The sequence below is a fragment of the Homarus americanus genome, unplaced genomic scaffold (assembly GCF_018991925.1).
Source record: "Homarus americanus isolate GMGI-L3 unplaced genomic scaffold, GMGI_Hamer_2.0 scaffold52806, whole genome shotgun sequence".
Classification (NCBI taxonomy): Eukaryota; Metazoa; Arthropoda; class Malacostraca; order Decapoda; family Nephropidae; genus Homarus; species Homarus americanus.
Window position 1 is genome coordinate 100,228 of NW_024720773.1, and position 21,947 is coordinate 122,174.

At 38.5% G+C, this 21,947-nt stretch overlaps 1 protein-coding gene across 1 annotated transcript in view; it reads right to left on the reverse strand.

The window, feature by feature from the left end:
- The window catches only part of LOC121861100 (structural maintenance of chromosomes protein 2-like), a 77,905-nt gene extending 56,331 nt beyond the window's left edge, over nt 1–21,574 (reverse strand). Inside the window, exons 1-3 of the mRNA XM_042358661.1 lie at nt 21,533–21,574; nt 14,284–14,479; nt 13,132–13,281 (exon numbers count right to left, since the gene is read on the reverse strand). Coding sequence (XP_042214595.1) covers nt 13,132–13,281; nt 14,284–14,451 — 318 coding nt within the window. The 5' untranslated portion in view covers nt 14,452–14,479; nt 21,533–21,574. The remainder of the gene's footprint in view (nt 1–13,131; nt 13,282–14,283; nt 14,480–21,532) is intronic.
- Nucleotides 21,575–21,947: the final 373 nt, after the last annotated feature.

Below are 21,947 nucleotides of genomic sequence, written 5' to 3' on the forward strand. Positions count from 1 at the left end.
TATACGGTAAATTGTAATGAGACCCATGACTGAGGAAAGGTTGCCCATGCCTGATGTACAGTATACAAAGTGCACAACTTAAAACATAATACATGAGAGATCAGCTTAAGCCTGCAAGAGATGGTAATGCATGTTGCTACAGTATTGCTACAGATAATGAAATTACCAGGGATATGATTGGGTATTGATAAAAAAAAATTAATAACTGGGGGGTCCGGGAAAATACCTAACCGGGAAGTTTTTACCATATTTAACCCTTTCACCGCGTCGGCCAATTTCAGCGGTATTCTAATAAGTGCCAAAAGTCACTAAAAAAAGAAAATGTTTACATTAAAGTTTTAACTACCTTTTTTTAATGAAAAAGTGTGAGGAATCCACATTTAACATTTAAAAAGTAATAAAGTAATAATATCTAGGATAAATTTATGATTTTATGGGAAAACACTTTTTTTTTACTTTTTTCTGTGTTTCTAATAATGGGCAATATCATAAGTAGATATGTCAGGTAGTGTAAACTGCAACGATAAATAGTTTATCTTCCATTGAAGTCACTTTACAATCATGGTTTAATCGCTCCTGTTCTCTTGTATGTAGGGTGAGTGATAGGGCGTTTAAGTTATGAAACTATCTCCTTCTCCTATTACCCACTCCTCTTTCATTACTTCTGGGAATCGTTGTAAGGTTATTCTTCATAGGGCCAAGCAGAATTTTCGATAATAAAAAAGACTGCTGACCCGACTAAATCTTCTTTTAGTAAATCCTTCTGGTCCTTAACCAAAAATATCTGTAATAACTTCTACACTCCTTCTTTTCTTCCTCTCTTCCGACCTGATAACTCTACAGCCAACTCTCCCCCTGATAAAGCCAATCTCTTTGGCACCTTATTCTCCTCTAACTCCACCTTAGATGATTTCAACTCTATTCCTCCTAGCCCTGATCCTTCTACTGAACCTATGCACTTTGCTATAATCTCCACTCGTAGGGTTGCCGGTGTGTTATCCAGGTTGGATGTGAGTAAAGTGCATGGACAGGACGGAATACCCCCTCGTGTTCTGAGGGAGTGTGCTGAAACTCTGGCCCTTGTGCTTGCTCGCCTCTTTCGCCTCTGCCTCAAAACCCAAACTTTTCCTTCTTCTTGGAAGCATGCCTTGGTTCAGCCCATCCCGGAGAAGGGTGACCATTCCAATCCCTCTATCACCCCATTGCCCTAACTTCATCCCTTTTTAAAGATTTTTGAAACTATCTTAAACTCTCATTTTCTCCGTCACCTTGAACGCCATTCTCTTTTGTCAGATCACCAGTATGGCTTTGGGCGAGATCTACTGGTGATCTGTCTTCTACACCCATCTTTGGTCATCCTCTCTTAGTGATTATGGGGAAACTTTCGTCATGGCCTCGACATTTTCCAGGGTTGTGGGGAATGGCACAAGTCTATGCTTTATAAACTTCCCTCTATGGTTTCTCCCCAATGTGTTCTCTAAATTCTTCCTTGAGAACCAATTGTGGTGTCACAGTTCTGTTCTTTCACCTACTCTCTTCTTCTTTTTTCAATGATTTACTTCTTACAACTAATTCTATCCATTCTTACGCTAAAGAATCTCCTCTTCACTCTTCTTCATTTTCCTTCTCCTAATTCTCAAACTAGATCTGTTAACGAACAAAAATTTGATTCACGAAATCTTTCTTAACATCACGTTTTGTTGTGAGAATCAGCTATGCGAGTCTGCCAATTCAGTAATCTGTTCTATGTTTACATTCGTTTCTAGTGGAGTAAATATCAAGAAAATTGTCTTTAATATTGTGCATTTTTATTATTAAGGTCATTCTAAAATTTAGCCATCAAGCTCTGTCTACATAAGTTTTCAACTAGTATTTTGGGCTCGATATATGTAATATTCATTTATTGAAACTCATTTGCATACTGTCCTAATTTAAAAGCTGCCATGTAATCAAAATAATGTACAAAATGAATTCTAAAATTTAAGTCTAGTGCAAACTATTGCATGTTTACATTCAAATTAATCACTATCATATAAGAATTCCACAAGTAAATTATACGGTCACTTCTGAAATTTGGTAAAAAACAAAAAATCAATCTAAAGGACAAATAAACTAAATATTCGCGCTACTGTCAAACATTACCGTCACCCTCCTCCCACAGGGATTGGTGGTTATACAGTAGGCTTTAAGTTTTTATCTTATATAATATCACAAACTAAAGTTAGGAGAATATAATTTGCATTGCTGGAATCCTTGCAAGACAGTGAATAATTTGAATATAAATGTAATATATTTTGCACAAGAGATAAAAATTTTAGTACATTAGTGTACTGTCAGTAGTACATTTATACTGTAATGTAAAGTTTTTCAACTGTATTTTTGGGTAGATTTACATAAATTTCTTCATTGATTTTCATTCATTTACATGCACACACCATACTAAAAGAAACATAAAAGAAATAAATGAATTAAGTGCAAATATGTAGTATATTTGTACTAAATGATAACGGTACTAAAATTGTTGTCTAGTGCAAATTATAGCGTGTTTACAGGGCCGTCCTAGAGTGCAGGGGCCGGGGCAACTACTTCCTCGGGCCGAAAATATATATATGGGTCAGATTATGCGGTCAGAGGAACCCACCAACCCCATGGGACTGTTGCTATGGATGGTAGTCACGGTTGGGATGGTGGCATAAGCCGTCAGGTCAGATTAATCAGTCAACAGGTAATGTGTCCGGTCACGGGTCTAGTGCTGGCCCGGGCGGTCACCTGTTCGCTGAGCAGTGCGTGTTTATATTCAAATTAATCACCATCTTACAAATCCCAGCAATGTAAATTATATTCTGGTCATATCACTGGCATTTTATAAGAGAGAAGCTTAGTCATGGACTGATAAATAAACACACATTAGACCTTGGGCACCAACTGTCAAATATCACCTCACCTCCGCTCCCCTCCTCTCTCTCCCCCCTGCCCAGCCAGGTTTTGGCTTAGAGTTTTATCTTATATAATATCTCAGACTAAAGTTAGGAGAATATAATTTGTAGCTTGAATCCTTGCAAGACAGCGAATAATTTGAATATAGCGTCATATATTTTTGCACAAGAGATAAATAATCACCTGTATCACATTACAGTAGTGATTTAAGAGTAAGAGAGTATATGTGCGTATATAAATATAGTGATTTAAGGGCTATTTAGCGGCATTTTGAAGTGTTTCTGACTTTATGCATTTTTGGCTTTACTTTGCATGTACTTTTCTGTGAGCTGGAACCAATTACCCAATATCCCATTGAAATAATGGATTCGGTTAACGAACGACTCTGTGGAACGAATTGTGTTCATTAACCGAGGACCCACTGTAGTAATAAAACAACAGTATTTACCTATTACACTTTCCAAATTAGATGACCTCCCAGCTTTCACATTTCAGGACACAATCATTCTGCCAAATTCTAATATAGATTTGCTAGGCCTCACCATTTCCTCTAATATGCCATGGAAGTAACAACATTGCTAAAGCTGCCTCCCGAAAGCTGGGAATGCTGTTCAGATGCCGTAGCTACTTCACTCTTGAGCAAGTTTTCAATGGATTCATTATTCCTAACTTGGAATGCTGCTCTCATATCTGGTGTCCTTCTTCTGTCCAACTGTTAGATAGGTGAATCAAAGGCATTTCATCTCATTAACTCTCCTCCTTTAGTTGACAATCTTTCTTCTCTCTTTCTCTTACGCAATGTTGAATCCTCTCTCTCCTTTGGTACTTTAACGGGGTGTGGATTTGGTGGTTGTGTACTGCCAGTAAGGATGGGCTCATAAACACGCCTTGCGGCGGTGGTCACCATTTCTCTGTGTGTTCGGGTCACTAAAATAACCACGCTATAGTACATCTTTCCTCACACAGCCAAACTGTGGATTGCTCTGCCTTCTTCTGTGTTTCCATACTCATACAATGTCTCACTTCAAAGAGCTGGTTTTCCAGCATCTTCGTGGTGTAGATTAATATAGTCCTTTTGTCTTCTATATTTACTCTTATTTTTTTGTCTGCTAGGCCCCGTTGTGGGTCGATGACCTGTGCCAGGATGGGAGAGAGTATATGATGTGATGGATGAACATATAGAGTACAGCCACTATACTGGCTCATTGTCCTCACGTGGCAGACCCATTGACCCCTAGAGAGTCAATTATTGTCAAACATTTCTCTCATCATGGTCATACCACCCACCCCCCCCAAAAATAATTTCTCAACGGATCTACGCGATTCACGTAGGTCGCCTAAAGCGAAAAACAAAACAAAACAAAACAGAAAAAAGAAAAAATGGAGAAATCACATCCCTGAACTATAACAGTTGTAGAAAAATCATTTTAATGGTTAGTTAATGGTTTTCCTCATGTAACGAGGATTGGCCGCCCAAGGCCATCTAATTGTTGGCTACAATAAACAAATTCACACTGTGGCTTTTGGTTGGCCATCCTCAAGTTACAAGGGCAACATTATTATTTATGATTAAAGTACAATATGGAATATGGACATGGGATTGGTACAGTAACTTAATATAACAGTAATCTTTAAGTTTCTGGGAGTATAGGTAACAAACAACAAATGGAGCAGGCTCGTTGACTGCTTCAGGAGTTAGGGTTCACATTTCAAGATTTTACCTTACACTTATAATACATAAAGTGAATTCTTAACAACAATGTCTGGCAGTTTGCTTAACAGATGATAAATTAAAGGTAAATTAAACTGGTGTATGGTATATCATTAGTTGGACCTTGATCATTCAAAGTTTCTCTTCAACAAAGCTACAATCACAGTAATCTAGTTCATAAAATCAACAATACACATATATAACACAACCAATGGTCACCTAATATAAATCACTAGAGCAATACTGATATACAAAACCTGAGTAAGTGTTCTAAGTTCAGCAAATGTATGTCTGTCTTGCTGGGAGTCCTTCCCTGTCTAGCTCTCACCGGCAGCCTGACTGAGGGATCCCAAACCTACCACCATTTAGTGTTGAACTTAATTTGGCTCGTCCTCTACATAAGTGTCACTTATGTTTAACACATTTGTTTGTGTTAATACATCACATTACATAGAGCATACAACAACAATATCAGAAACAATAACATAATATGGCAGCAACATCAGACACAATATCATCTTATATCAGTACACTTTACATTCAAAACATTTAGAAACGCTAACATTAAACCCAACCACCAAATAAAGTACATTTATCAACACACAGTAGGTAACCACTCAACTACTGGTAACAGTATTTATGTGATCGTAAGTGTGGAAGCAGTGAGTACTTTGTCAATAGCGCCTCTGGCAACTTGGCTGGTTAAGCCTATTCAGTTTAATTGCACCACACGACCACCTCTGCTGTATGAATATCTGAATGCTCACCATTTATCCTGGATCTTCTAACTATGATGATGATGATGATTAGTATAGCACCTATATAATGTTGAGATGATGTTGGGAGCTGTATGATTAGTTTCTCATCACCCAACAACATTATTGGTGAGTCGTGAAGAGAGTTGTGGGCTCTGGCCTGTCGAGAAGTTGATAGTGTCGTCTCATGTGTGGTGGTGCTTTCTTCATGGTATTTGAAACTGTCGTTGTTGTTTTGCTGTTGAAACATTTCTTGGTACAGGATGAAAATATCTGTTAAAGCACAATATGTAATCTTGAGACGATACAGTGATCCGTTAATCTAACTACCGGTTAACGAAATTTCGTTAACAAACTGCCTTCCATATGATCTTCAATCAAGTTAACTAACAAAAATTCGTTAATCTATAATTTCCAATAAACTGATTCCTAACATATTTTCACTGGCCAGACAGCCAGCTTTGATATCAGTCATATTACATTAATCGGTTCTAGGGCTTAAATTCCTTTCTATTTTAGCAAATATCAAGAAGTTTATACTATTCAATAATTTTAAAAGTTTAATATTAATTTTTTTAGTCATTTTAACAATTATTGAACATAATTGAAGGTAAAGTGACTAGTTTAATGCGCGGCACGCAGCCTCTTAACACAGCAAACAGGCGTTAGTCTCTCTGTTTTCACTGCAGGCAACAACTTGCTTGAGACTCTCCAACTAAACGCTTTTTTTCTGCGTTTCCAAGCAAATTATTGGTCATTTTGAAATTTATTTTACATATTCACAATATATAGTGCAATGCAGTGTTATTTTAAAGAAAATATTCTTTATTTACAGCTAGTTTAATTTTGAAAAACACGTGTTGACATTGTTTGAATCCAGCATGGGGCCTAAGAGATCAAGAAAATCTATTTCAATCCAAACCAGGCAGGAAATCATAAAAAAACATGAACAAGGCATTAAATCAAATGTGCTTAGCAAAGAATATGGCATGTCGGCATCAACTGTGTCGACAATTCTTGCACAGAAAGACAAATTTAAAGAAGTGAAAGTGAGACAAATCTACAAGAGTGTTTAAAAGTAGATCCCTAATCGTAGAAACTGAGAGATTACTTATCATCTGGATTAGGGAAAAACAGATGAAAGGTGATTCAGTTTCTGGTGATTTCATTTGTGAAAGAGCCAGGGAGATTTATGAACATTTAAAGGCAGATCAACCTGGTTCTTCAGGCACAAAATTTGAAGATTTTCGGGCCAGCAAAGGCTGGTTCGAAAAATTTAAGAAAAGAAGTGACATTTTAAGTGTTGTTAGGCATGGTGAAGCTGCTAGTGCTGATAAAGAAGGGGCAGCAAAGTTTTTAGTTGAATTTAAAAAACTGATGGAAGAAGAAAATTATCTTCCACAGCAACTGTTCAAAGTGGACGAAACTGGGCTGTTCTGGAAAAAGATGCCCAAAAGAACATTCATCACCAAAGATGAAGCCTCTTTACAGGGGCATAAACCCATGAACGACCGTCTCACTCTATTGCTTGGTGCCAATGCTTCAGGGGATTTCCGACTGAAGCCTATGCTTGTCTACCACTCTGAAAACCCCAGGGTGTTCAAGCAACAGAAAGTGGTAAGAACAAAACTTGGAGTTTATTGGAAGTCCAACAGTAAGGCATGGGTGACAAGACAGCTCTTTAATGAATGGGCTGTTGATGTGTTTTGCCCTTCTGTCAAGAGCTACCTAACCACCAATAAACTCCCTTTAAAGGCTCTTCTCATCATGGATAATGCTCCTGGTCATGACCCTGACCTTGCCAGCAATTTTGAGTATCAATTTGACTTTGTGAAAGTGTTGTTTTTGCCTCCAAACACTACATCAATCATACAGCCAATGGACCAGAATGTGATCAGCAACTTCAAGAAGTTGTACATGAAGAAAATGTTTAGGAGGTGTCATCAGGCAACTTCTAATGATCCTGAACTAACACTGAAACAGTTCTGGAAGACACAATTCAACATCCTGGAGGCTGTAAAATTGATTGTGTCATCATGGCAAGAAGTCTCCACTAGATCCCTCAATTCTTCATGGAAAGCACTGTGGCCATCAGTAGTCCATGATTTTGAGGGATTTGAGGAAGAAACAGAGTTGGACAAAGAGATTGCGTCCATTGGTCAGTCATTGGGCCTTGAAGTGGAGGAGGAGGATGTGGAAGAGCTTGTGATGTCTCATGAGGAGGAACTTACTCCTGATGACTTGAAGCAACTGGATGAGATGTTACAGATAGAGGCTGACAGTGGAGAGGAAGAAATTGAAAGTGATGACCATATGTCAGCTAAACAGTTGAAAGATGTGATTTACTACTGGGAGAAGTTAAGGGAACTGGCTTCAAAGCACCCAGAAGTGGAAAAAAATGAACTAACTTTGTGTCATGTTGAGGACTCAGTGGTCCTTCTTTAAACATAAGTTAATGGTGAGGAAGACAGATGCCCCACAGACCACAATTGACACTTTCTTCAGTAAAAGGCAGAGGGAACAAGATGCTATCCCTCAGCCTTCCACTTCAAGAAGGAGAGAGGATGTTCATGGTGGAGAATCTGTCAGTCCAGAGGTTCCTGACATTTTCTTGGAAGGTGACTCACCTTCCAAGAAGCAGTAAAATGCTTCTCCTCCACCTCCACTTCCTTCTCTTCTCCCTTCTCCTCCTCCACCTCCCAGGAGCCTTCTACATACACACCTCAAAGTAAGTGAACTTTTCTACCATTTTTGTTGAATTTAGGAAATTTTCGGTGAGCTGGAACCAATTACCCAAAAACCCATTGAAACAATGGTTTCGGTTAACGAACTTTTCGGTTAACGAACGACCTTCTGGAACGGATTGAGTTCGTTAACCGAGGGATCACTGTACTCCAAGATGGATCATAGTCCAAAATTAAATCTTTAAGGTGTTTTGCTGCTTGGAAAACTTCAGAAAATTTATGAAGTCAAACTTGTTGGCTCTTCCTCTTCATTGTCATCGCCTTCTTCTTCTGCAGACGATTTTATCAGTTCTAACTCTTCATTAGTCAAACTTTCTAGATGACCTTCGATTAAATCCTCAATTTCTTCCTCAACAATGTCATCAAAACCTTCGCCACCCACTTGCCTTACCTTGCCACCTGAACAATGTATCTCACTTCATTATCAATGGTTGGGAGCCCTTGAAATTATTCACGAACTCACCCCAAAGAGCACGCCAACATGCATTGACTGATATAGGCTTGATTGCATCAATTCCCTCTTGAATATAAGTGATGCAATTGGCTATGTTTAAGGATTTCCAACACTGTATTACATCAAGGTTGGGATCGGCATCCATAGTGCTTCATATTCGGGCAAACGTAAGCCGCGTGTATGTCACTTTGAAACAGCGACTCACGCCTTGGTCGAAAGGCTAGAGTATGGAGGGGGGCAGAAAGACAACTTCAACTTTGAGATGTACAAACTGGAGTGCCTCAGGTTGGCCAGGAGCATTGTCTACAATCAACAACATTTTAAATTCTAGTCCTCTCCCTTCAAGATATTGCTTGATTTCTGGAATCAAGCACTTGTGGAACCATTCAAGAAACAATGCTACCATCATCCAAGTCTTTTTATTTGATTTTTTTTTTTTTGCCTTTTAGGGCATGGGGATTGGCAGCTCTGTAAAGTAAGTGTTGCTTTATTAAATGCCCAGCAGCATTACTACAAATAAACAACAACACAGTCACATGATCCTCAGCTGTTTTGAATCCAGGGGCTTGTCTTTCTGATTTTGAAATATATGTACAGTTGAGCATCTTTCAGAAAAGCCGTCTCGTCAGCATTAAAACTTGTTCCAGAAGATTCCCATTTTCTTCTACAACTTTCTTAAATTCCTCAGGGAAGGCCTTTGCTGGGGCAGAGGTAGCCTCACCAGAGAGCCAGATGTTTTTGAGGTTGAAGTTGTTCTTATAAGTATTAAGCCAACCTTGGCTGGCTTTGATTCTTTTTCATGAGAACACTGTTCCTCTTCACTGGGAGGTTAAAATTGCATGTAAAGACTAAGAGCCTTTTCTCGCAAAACATTTCCATCGATAGGCACACATTTACGGTTCATATCTTCCAGCCATAAATTTAATGCTTTTTCAGTCTTCACTAAAGTTTTATCATGCACTTGGCTCGTCACTTTAGCAGTCATTGGGGCACTCGAGGAATAGCTAGATGAATTTCTTTCTCTCAAATCTTGATTGAATGGATGTTGGATTTGTTGCGGCCAATGCTTGTGATCAACAAACCATCCCTCAATCAGTCTAACACAACCACTTTTTCCTGCAACGTTAGCACAGATAATTTTTGGGGGGATTGAGCTCCAGACGAAGGAGTTGCCTTGCAATTGGAAGCCATGTTGTACGAAAATTTTAGTTTTAAATACGCTGTACACACTAGTCACAAACAGTGAGGGGAGCTGTTGACACAATGAACTACACGTGGTAACTAAGGCTGAGAGAGGCGAAGGTGTAAGTATCTCCCACAGCCATACGCTCTTACACTCACTGTGTCATAGTTTATCTTTTACCTAAGCCATGTGTGTAGAGTTGAATGAGCTTAAGTTAAATGTGTGTAAGATGCGACACGGCTGTATACAAATGTTTGCAGGGAAAAAGATTGCAGTGGGACATTCTGGAATTAATTGAAGTAAGATGGACAGGTTCATGTAGCATTAGTGATAAAGATTCTTACTTCAGGTGTTGGTATTCTTGTACAGCTCAAGTTGAGCAGCAGTGTAAAGGGATATTGTACAGTGTCTGAGAGAGTTTTATAAGTCAAGTTTAATGCTAAACCCCTGGATTTTTTTTTAAAATACAGGTTTATGAACTAACAAATGATGGTGAGGATGAAGGCTTAGACAAGTTTTATGAAGACTTAAAGAAAGAAAAAGATACTGTTAAGTTAAACACAAAAATTGGGAAGGGGAAAGTAGCACCAGAAGTAGGACCACAAGGGTTGGGTAAACGAAATGAGAGAGGAGAAATATTAATTGACTTTCATAAGGAAGCAAGATGATAATTGTAAATACTATACAGTGGGGTATGCTATAACGAACGGATCCTACTACGAATATTCCTATAACGAACGGTTTTACCTATAAAATTGAGAATGCTATAACGAACGAAACTCCTACAACGAACACTATTTAAATTTTTTTTTTCTAATTTATTGTTTTTTTATTACAAATATTAATGATATTCTTTATTTCAGGGGTTTAGATGCATATTTATGCACTTTTTTACAATTTTTACAATTTTATATTATATTTTTCAGTGTTAAGTGGTTGTATTTGGGGGCCTGGAACGGATTAATCCTATAACGAACGAATGCTATAACAAACAAGGTTCTAGAACCAATTAGATTCGTTATAGCATACCCCACTGTACATGGTTTGAACAACACTCTAGGCATCTCTATATATAGGTCTCACCTTAGGACAATGTCAATAACACAGTCAGGAATCAAATAGATTACATTTTAATTCAGGAAAGATTCACAAATTCAATAACCAAACCAAGACCTATCCAGGGGCAGATTGTGGGTCAGACTATGTCTCAGTAATGAGTTTAGTGAGGCTTAGACTTCAAAAATTAAAATGAAAAACTATGGACAAAATCAAATGGGATTTAGGTAAGATCAACACAAGGGCAGGGATAGAATATGAAATTGAACCCAAAAACAGATTTTCAGTATTGCTAGAGGGTGACTTTGATGAACAAGGACCAGGACAACAGTTTAATAATTACAAAGAAGTAATGTTAGAGACTGGGGGAAAACTTATAGGTCATAGGAGGAACGAGGCTCAAGGTAAGTGGATGACAAATGAAATTTTAAAAAAAAAATGGATAGACGAAAAAAATATAGGTATCCCTCATTTAGTGAGTGGGGTAAATGAGAAATATTATCAGTGGACCCCGGATCTGATCCTGAATACTGTCAAGAAGATTATCCCTAATCCCTACCCTACCTCAACTCAGGACAGGTAATGTGACCTAATTCCTTTGTTTTATGTCTTTCTCCCTTGTTTTGTTCTGTTAGTTGGCTGAAGAGGGTACTAGTATACCAGCTCCAAGATTTTGTCTTTTATTTCTCCAATGTTGGTTTTTACTTTATTTACCAGTGTGATCATTACACTTTCTGAGCACGATCTGCATATAAACAGCTTACCTGACAATGTAAATGTTACATTAATTTATTACTCTATTATTTATTTTATTATTAATTTAACCCTTAAGGCACCACCCAAACCGAGGGTCCCTGCAGGCATATTTCAGCAAAAATACACTTACAGTATTGCACTCTATACAGTATAATCAATGTGGCTTACAAATGAAGAAATAATAATATAAAATAAGAAAAATGAAGAGCCTATGTGGGAAGTGAGTGTGAGGAGGTGGTGGGTTACTGCGTGGCTCTGACCCTTCCTAACGGAACATCACGGCAGCCACACATCTACTCGTAAGCGCGAGTAGATGGCATCAGGAGGCATCGCACCATCCCCACGTGGTGCAATCTCCTTGCACTTTTTACATTTTCCCACCCTTCTACCCTCACCAGCAACATGAGGCATGGTTCAATACTCTGACAACACTGTTATCAATAAATGAAATTACTGCAATGAACGAGAAATCAGCACAAGCCACGAGAAAATGGTGGTCAATGTGGGTTAATGTAAAATCCTGTGCTGTTGAAACTCAAAGGAAGACTGGTGTGGTAACCTAACCTTGGGGGGCAGTCTACATAGTTGCCAGAATGCACCAATGTTACCAAATGTGTGTCTTAAGTATCTAGCGTTCATATGTAAACAAAAATATTTAATTTTTTTTTTTAATTAATACAAGTACACAAATTTGCCCATGAAAACCCTAAACTTACAATTTATATCAAATGCAATTTTGCATATGAAAATCCCAAAAGTGTTAAATACTGTACATTAAGTGGAAAATTTTGTGTATTTGGGAAGTAACATTAGCTGTGATGCCCTATTCTTCAAAACAAGAATAGGGCAGGCAAAAACAGCATTTAATAATAATTTAAAAGACCTAACGAAAAGGGGACAATAACTTCAATTTGAGAAAAAGGGCTGCTGAAATGCTATGTATGTTCAGAACTGTTGTATGGGTCAGAAGCGTGGACATGTTCAGCAGACACCAGAAGAGGTTGCAATCCTTTGTAATGTATTGTAATAGGTGAAGGATAAGAATAAAACATACTAACAGGAAAACAAACGAAGTACTGTACTAACATTAGCAAAAACTTCAAGAGAAATACTGTATACTTAAAATGTACAGAAAAAGAAAAATTTGATATTTTGGTTATACTTGTATAATTAGGGATGAAGCGATAATAAATATTGATGGGCAGAATTGGGGGCAGGAGTGCCAGGAGAAGGCAGAGATTGTGATGGTTGAATGAAACTAAAAACGGAGTCTCCAAAGAATAATCCTCGGAAGAGTGGTAAAAACAGCCCGAGAACATTTAGAGTGGAGGACTGTCCTCACCAACCCTCAGATATAAAGACAGTATTCTGATTGATTGTTTGAACAGGGTAGTGGTGGTCCTCTCAGGGCAGCTTGTGGGGTGGGTGGTGGTCCTCCCAAGGCAGGTGGTGAGGTGGGTGGTGGTCCTCCCTGAGCAGTTAGTGAGGTGGGAACATTTACTAACCACTTATGGTTGACTACCAGACCAGCTTACCTGACGAGTGATGGTAACTTCAGCGTAATGTTCATAACCTATGGGGCTTTGCTTCTTGTCTGTGTTGTCAAAGGTGATGGTGACTGTAGCCTTAGTCACACCTGCTTGTCCATTCTTGTATACCAGCTCCTGCAGGTTGGTAGCTCTCACCTATAATATAAGGAGGTGGCACTGTCACTTTCTTAGCTGGTGTGGTTTTCAGTTTTTAATAAGCCGACTTCCCACTTGTTAACCAATATAATGTGTGCCTCATCAAGCCACACTCCTGCACATCACTATACAATACACTATGCATTCTCCTCTGGTTATCAATATCTATAAAGCTCAGGCAAACTGTTGAGTGTGTCGGTAAGAGGGGTCATCAGGGTCACTCATAAAAATAAAGACTCCTACAGTGGGTGAACAAGATAGTACTGTACATTACCCACAAAGACCACTCACTTTGTAAGAAGGTACAGTTGTCTGCACTTACATCTGGTACAGTGGCTGGTGCATTTTGTGAAATGTGGCAACTCATAGAATGCATATCTATCATCCTTAGTTTGGCTCCTATTGTGAGGTTTCTTAGGGCCATTCTGGGAGATTCAAGACAATGTGCCAGCCACTATACCAGGTGTAAGTGCAGGTGACTGTAATGGTTCACAAGGGGCTGTGCCAAAACCCTACACTGCCAACGCATACAAAATGTACATAACCTGGTTTCAGCAGTTGAGTGATCATTCTCAAGAACCTGGCTCAAAACACTGAAAAGAGCAGCAAGAAACTGCCAAAGTAGGTAATCTTGCAGCCATAACAGAACTCACCAAGATGCGTCTTGCAAGATGGGCCATACTACAGCCTGGATTAACCCCAAATAATAATCAATAGTGTTTCAAAATAGCTAAGTGTCTCTGGCCTTAATGATATTATATATCAGTCTTCCCATTTGGGTAAATAATTAAATTACTGGTAATAAAACAAATAAAATAAGAAAATTTAGTATACCACTACTACTACTACTACTACTACTAATAATAATAATAATAATGATAATAAATCACAATTAGAATGACTGCAACACAATAATTTCCCAGACAAGTTATTAAATGTTTAAATCAGCTGCATAAATTCATTAAATTAATAGTGTAATGATGAATAAGTGTATAATCTTACTTGGCTGAGGTTTGTGATGCCAAGTAAGAAGCAAATGGCATCTAATATATTGGATTTTCCAGAACCATTCAGACCAGTGATGGCATTGAAGAGAGGATCAAAGTCATTAATTTCAGTGCGCTGGCCATAACTCTTAAAGCCATCAACCACCATAGACTTGACATACATCTTGTGTAGGCGTCACGTCACTCTTAACCTGCAAGGAAAACAATATACAGTACGTAAATAATATTGATATATTTATTTTTATTTTTGTCAAATTGTAAGACTGAGTCTTGATAAAAAATTTATATGGCTGAGGCTGGGTAGAGGTACAGTATTACCCACTTTTTTTTCTTTTTTTTTTTACAAGAATTAGCCCACCCGGGCACAGGTCAAACAACCCACAACGGAGCCTGGGGGGCAAAAAAAAAAAAAACGGAAAGAAATTGTAAATACCGTATAGAAAAAAAAAAGGTTATACAGTGGGGTATGCTATAACGAATCTAATTGGTTCTAGAACCTCGTTCGTTATAGGATTAATCCGTTCCAGGCCCCCAAATACAACCACTTAAAACTGAAAAATTTCTGTGGGAATTGTAAAAAATACGGTACTTTATCTTACCTTAGCGTTGTTAGTATGCAGGACAGGAGGCAGAGGAGGAGGGGGGAGGAGAGAATTATGGAGAAGAGGTGGAAGGAGAGGAGTCATCCTTCCTAGCCCTCTTTGGTGACTGTCTTACAGGCACTTTGTTTATTTATAATTTCTTTCTTAGTTTCAAGGGTTATTAGCTTTCTCACTCGCTTTTGGCGATTCATTGTTACAATTGTACACTTGTATAACAAAATAGTTATAAAAATAACACGAATTTCCACATCAAAAGACGAAATTTCAACAAGTTCAGTGGTGCACTGACTACACAATGAACTAATATGGCGCCTGACGCTCTTGCTGTGAGCCGCGGTACAACAATATTCATGCGCCAGACGAAATAGTCCCGTATTCATCCGCGTTCGTTGTAGGAGTTGCATTCGTTATAGCATTCTCAATTTTATAGGTAAAACCATTCGTTATAGGAATATTCGTAGTAGAATCCGTTCGTTATAGCATACCCCACTGTGCTGCATTAATCTACACCACGAAGATGCCGGAAAACCAGCTTTTTAAAGTGAGACAGATTGTAAGAGCATGGAAACACAGAAGAAGGAAGAGCATTCCACAGTTTGGCTGTGTGAAGAAAGAAGGAGGTACTAAAACGGGTTATTCTCGTATGACTGACATCCACAGAGAAACGGTGGGCACCGCGGGCAAGAAGAGTGTTGCGAACCCACGGCCTTGCCAGCGGTACATAGGATGCCAAGTCCACCGAACATTGCCTGTTAAAGTACCTGTAAAAGAGAGAGAGTGAAGCAACACTGCGGCGAAGAGAAGGGGAAGAGAGATTGTCGACTAAAGGAAGAGAGTTAATAAGACGAAATGCCTTAGATTCCACCCTATCTAATAGTTGGACAGAAGAAGAGCCACCCCAGATATGAGAGCAGTACTCCAAGTTAGGACAAATGAATCCTTTATATACTTGGAGCAACTGCTCAGGAGTGAAGTAGCTACGGCATCAGTACAGCATTCCCAACTTTCGGGAGGCAGCTTTAGTTATACTAAGGATGTGTGATTTCCAGGGCATATTGGAGGAAGTGGCGAGGCCTAACATATTTATTTCAAAAATTGAGAGGATGATGGCGTCCTGAAATGTAATTGGTGGGAGATCGTCTAATTTACAAAGTGTAATTTGTAAATATTGAGTATATGGGGTTAAAAGGTCACCACTAAAGGTCAGACTCATAAGTCATGAGGTACAGTATAGTACAGGTTGACTATATTCTAAATCCCCAACTCGTAACACTCTCAAAAAGGTTCGCCACCCCTGGACTAGAGTATACCAGTAGGTCACCGACGTCACCTCTCTACCGCTAAATACTGACGTATCATATCCTGATTGGCCAAAACATAAACTTTATCTAAATTACCCTACTGACATTAATTCCACTTATCTAACCTATATACAGACCTAATACAATTTAACGTGATACAATGTAAGAAACAAATTTAATACTTAAATAATGACCCAGTCAGTGTGGGCGAGTAATGAGCGAAACTGCTCGAGCCAACCACGCACCAACCGAACCAACGTATTTCATACCAAGAACAGAAACTTATGGCGGACACTCCTAACAATCTGCGTAATTACAGTATAGTCTGGATTTACGTGGATTTTGTTTACGCGTTTGGTCATTTATGCGGTGCCTTGCCAGAATGAAATGTTTTAATTACCCGGTAAATTTCATCATTTACGCAGGAAGCGGTGCGGGCAGGGTGCGCACAAGGTCGTCCAGTCATCAAAACATTACCAAGTTCTTCACCCGCCACCCACCACAGCCAGCCCAAGTCAGTGAAAGTGATAGTGAGAGTGAGGATATGCACTTTGAGGGGTTTGACAAAGAGGCCCTGCAAGCCTCTGTGGTGGATAGTGATACAACTGATACAAGTGATACAGGTGAGGGCCAATAATCTGCCCACTGCCTCGGAACCAACCCCCCATCCCCATGTGCCCAGCCATCTTTTCTACTAACGTAAGTGGTAAAAAACCTAATATTATTGATATTTCTCTTTAATATTAATTGTGTGTGCATACCACCATAAAATTAAGATGTTATTTTTACTACAACGTACGTATTGTCGGAAAAAGTGTAGTTTGGGGGTCGGCCCAGTCTCTATTTCAATTAATCCCATATGTTCTGTTATTTCGTTTACGCGTTTCTCGTTTTACGTGGACCTCCACGGGTTCAATGGACCACGTAAATGCAGACTATACTGTACCATCTTCAATGCCTCAAGTCCAATACTCCTACTCGCATTTTTAATTTTTACTTTGCATAGCAGTAAAACGCCTTTGGGTTTGACTTGACCTCGCTTGCAACCAGCCTCTGGAACTCCTTTTCAGCCCTTCTACACTCTACCTTTGCTTGGTTCCTGGCTCTTGTATACATCCTCCTGTCCTGTTCATCATTTGACCCAACACATGCCTTGAATTTCTGGGTTTTCTTAACTTTGTTGACCGCCGCATGGTTCATGTGTAGGGGTCTCCTTGTATTCCTAGAGGCACTGGGTTTGGTCTTGAGTATATATTTCTTAATGAAATGGTTCACTTTACTGGCTATGATATTCAGCGCAGTGTCTGCGTTCTTATACCTTAGTGAGTCAGGCCAGTAGATACCCCTCATCTCCTCCCTCATCCTGTCGTAATTACCATTGTAATATATGCACCTTGGCCTGGTTTTGTCATGAACCAAGTAACAGTTTAATCTGAAGGACAACATTACATGGTGGCTGGTGCCACTGTATAACTAAATCATTAAAACCATCTGTAAATAATTAAAATTCCCCAAAGGTTTATTAAAACCATAAAAAGGGTTTTTTTTAAACCATTTCGTTTATACCACTGGTTTAAATCAGCCAACCCAGATTAAAATAATAATATACCAACAAATAAATAAATAGTTTTTAACAGGAATTTTTATATCAATATTTGGACAAATTTGTCTTAGCTGGAGTATCATACTAGTTAGTAAAATCAGCTTTAATTAAGTTAGACACACCATTTTTACCCATAAAATCCCAAATATTTTATCTAAAACTTTGGTTAAATAAATAAAAAAAATAAAAATAAAAGATCAATATGGCAGAAATTTATAGTTTCAAATTATTTTAACTTTTATCTTATAATATATGGCCAATCAGCATGAGTGTTGACGTGACGTTATAGTCGTGAGCACCAATCAGCTCATGCGCAGATGTGAAGTAATACTCGTGCACCAATCAGCACAAGTCTTGATTCTAGGGCAGATGGAAGATGGCGTCTGTGTGAGAAGGATGTACATTGGCATTTTGGACAATGAAGCAGCAGCCGTTGACAGTTTTAGGGCTCATCGTGTTCTTATTTCATTTGTAAAGTGTCCGAGATGTAATTCAGTGTCAACACTGCGTAGATTGCCATGCATGGTACAGTAAGTCCTTGTTTAACGTTGCCCCAATAACATTGTTTCGTTATAACATCGCTACTCTTTAGATACCAATAATTCGGTTTACGTCCCGACGAATCAATATAATGTCTTTTTGGCGTCGTCACGGATTACTTTTTACGGTGCCTCACCCTCTGTCGCCATGGCGCGCTACCTCTCACTCATGTGACGTCATAGCATCCCCAAATATCGTCAGTCTTTGTTAGGCTTCCACAGTGTTCGTGAGTGTTTAAGTGTTTTTGCTCTTAATACTGTACACTAACAATTCGAAATGGCTTCCAAGCGCCCATCAAGTGCTACTGATACTAGTGTTGTGAAGAAGCAACATAAGACTAAAATGGCAAAAAAAATGGTGATTTTAAACCGGGAGGAGCCACATGCCGGGTCTCAGTGACTCGCCATCCTCCTCCTCTGCCCCACTACCCACCACACAATCGCTCCGCCACCTCCGCTCATCGGTGGTTACAATACAAAACGATTTAGATTATTTATATATAAGTATACTATTTTCTATAAAAATGCCATTGGATTTCTGTATATGTAATGTATTTCATGGGGCAAAGGGAGGCTCAGGAATGTAACTCCAGTGTTTTATTTATTTATGGGGAATATTGATTCCATTAACATTGCGGTTTTTAGGAATAGAACCACGACGTTAAGCGAGGACTTACTGGGCTGTGGTAAGAGACGGACACAGACGAAGGCACCACTTCCTCATTCAAGTTGCATCACTCTATCCTCCTGTGTCTCTTACTTAAGGTAAGTTTCTTACACACTAGGGGTTAGGTTAGGTTAGGTTTTTTCAGATTTTTACACCTTTTTAACTTCCAATTTTTTTTCTTCAATATCTCAACAATGGCTCATTTCCAACGGCAATGATGGTCATATTTGTATTTATATTATGATTTACACGAAAAAATATATTTTAAAAGTCAATTAGGTGTTGGCAACGAATACAGTCCAACTCGGCCCACCTACTCGGACCATCTCGGATAACCAACTCGGACCACTTAAGTTAATGAACACATTTTACACATTTATTTTTGCATGAAGATAAAAGTACAAAAGTAACAATGATAAAATGCAGTATAAAAGTACAAACATAACTGATAAACAGTCACGTGATGAACACCTTGCAGCAAATTTCTAGCAGATCTTCGTCCACTACTGAATCCATCCCACAGTTTGAAGAGCTGTCCTTGGTGATGTACATACTTGGCCCGTTGTTTTCATAGCACTTTACCGTCGGTCAAGAGCCGCACCTGGAGTGTCATTAGTTTTGTTTCATTATTGAGCAGCCTGATTAACAGATAAAAGTTAAGTTGTCCTTTTCTTGCTTTCGGTTAAGGCGATTATGCCACCCTTCACAGTCATTATTTGTGTGGACACTCCTTTTAAATACACTCCAAGCAGATGGGGTCCAGATGTCATTCCTGAACCTCTAATCAGCTACTTGTTTGAAGTGTGCAAGGTGGGCCGAGTTAGTAATGTGTTGACCAAGTTGGTTATTTAAGATGGGCCGAGTTGGGGGTACACCGTTGGCAACTACTAAATATTTACCAAAAATACTTGGACTTAAATATTTCTATTTATATCGGAAGAAAGCAAATAAACTATGTTCTTTTACGTTTCCGGAGTAAATTTATATTTTTTTAGTATTTTAACAGACAACACCTCCCCAATTACCAACAACATTGGTTGTTCAAAGTGGGTAGTAGAGGGAAAATGTGGGGTAAAATATTAAAAGAACACCGAACATGCCTTTGAAAACCTAACCTAACCTAAATTGACCTAACTTGTAAAATGGTTAAAAATACGGTAATGTCTGAAAACACCACTACCACCAGAATGAGTCGTTCGATTTTGTTAATTTTTTCCACAGATGTTTTTATTATTATAAATGGGGCGACATTTACTAGAACCTAATAGAACCTGACCTAACCAACCAACGAAACCTACCTGACCTGACCTAACCTAACTTCCTAGCCAGGAGGCTTAACCAATCAAAGCGCACTCACAGTAAAATAGCGTTAGTAGGAACTTAGCCGGTCACGGCAAAATATACACTACATTTAAGTTTCAGTCAACTGGAGAATCTTAAGAATTAGGTTAGGTTAGATGGTAAACTTGCAGTTTTGGCCAATATGCCCTAGTAGTTTAGAAATTAGTTCATCCTGTGTATTTTGGTGTGATTTAATCGAATTGAACCTTTATTGCCAGGGAAAAGTACCCATTTCAGAGTCCCCCCCCCCCAAAAAAAGTATTGGAAAACTTTAAAATTTATTTGACATTATTCTTTGCCCCTTGGTTGAAATGGCGTTAGAAATACCTATACTCCAAATAAGGAGATCTTATGGTTAGGGATGGTTAACACAGTTAGCCATGTATTGGCCGAAACTGCAATAATACCGAGAAGATATCCGAACAATGTTTATATGATGGTTTTTTATGTTTTGGACTATTTGGACCTACATAATTATGTCGGAAATCACAGTTTGGATATAATACTACAGGGGTGACCGAAACTCAAATTGGTAAAATTATTGTTTCAATCCTGCACCTATTTGTAAATAGATCAGAATCGTTCAAAACACATCAGAAACCATCGAAAAAACATAATTTCAACCGAACTTAACCTAAACTTAAATACCTAACTGCCCTAACAGGTCAAATTCGCTGCATGACCGAAACAATAATTACCTAAAATTTTACCCCCATAATTACCCGAAATAATAACATAATAATAACTTCCTTTGGCGTTAGCCATCTGCTCTAGTACAGTATTACCGAAAAACCTGCCAGTGTGACGGCACCGAGTGTGAGCTGTTTCAAGACCAGACTGGACCAACACTGGAGCAGGTTCAGGTACATTCAGGAGCCAGTACATGCCTAGTACTTACCAACAGTGCGTAACAGAGACGTGACCGATCGCCCAAACAGCTAACAAGTGGTGAAGAGGATAAAGCAAACTGTCCCCCAGGTGATATACCTAAAATAATCTTTTGTTACTTGAAAAGAGGTGGTGGTTGGGCCCCGTGTTAGGCCTCTCTTTCTCTCCCTCACAGCATAACTTACCCTCTTGAGTCTCATATCTCCATAACCGTTCATTCATACCTCAATTACCAATGTAGGTCACCGCAGGAATAGAATTCTAATACATATAAGTACAATATTCTTAACCTAAATTTCAAACCTGTGTGCCGCCTCCTGCCCGCCAAATTCACCTTCAGTCAAACTCACAACTATTTTATCGTACAAAAGTTTATAAGTAAAGAAATTTTTGAATAATAATATAACAAATAAATATATTAGTAGTATTTAATATTATATTTAAAAGTAAATGTGTGAAATAATTTAAACTAATTTAAAAAGTATTTCATAATACTATATGTTTTGATTTGTACTATTTACCTCCTCAACATATAAACATAATCATAAAGAAAACGTTTAGTCATATTATGGGGGACGATAGAATAATGGAGAAAGGGGAAGATAGTATATTTCTTATATACTTACTGTATTTACTTAATGAAAATAGTAAAACACACGACCCGGTGAGTTTCAGAACATTAAACTTTACGCAGAAGTTCTGAATATAACAGTGATAC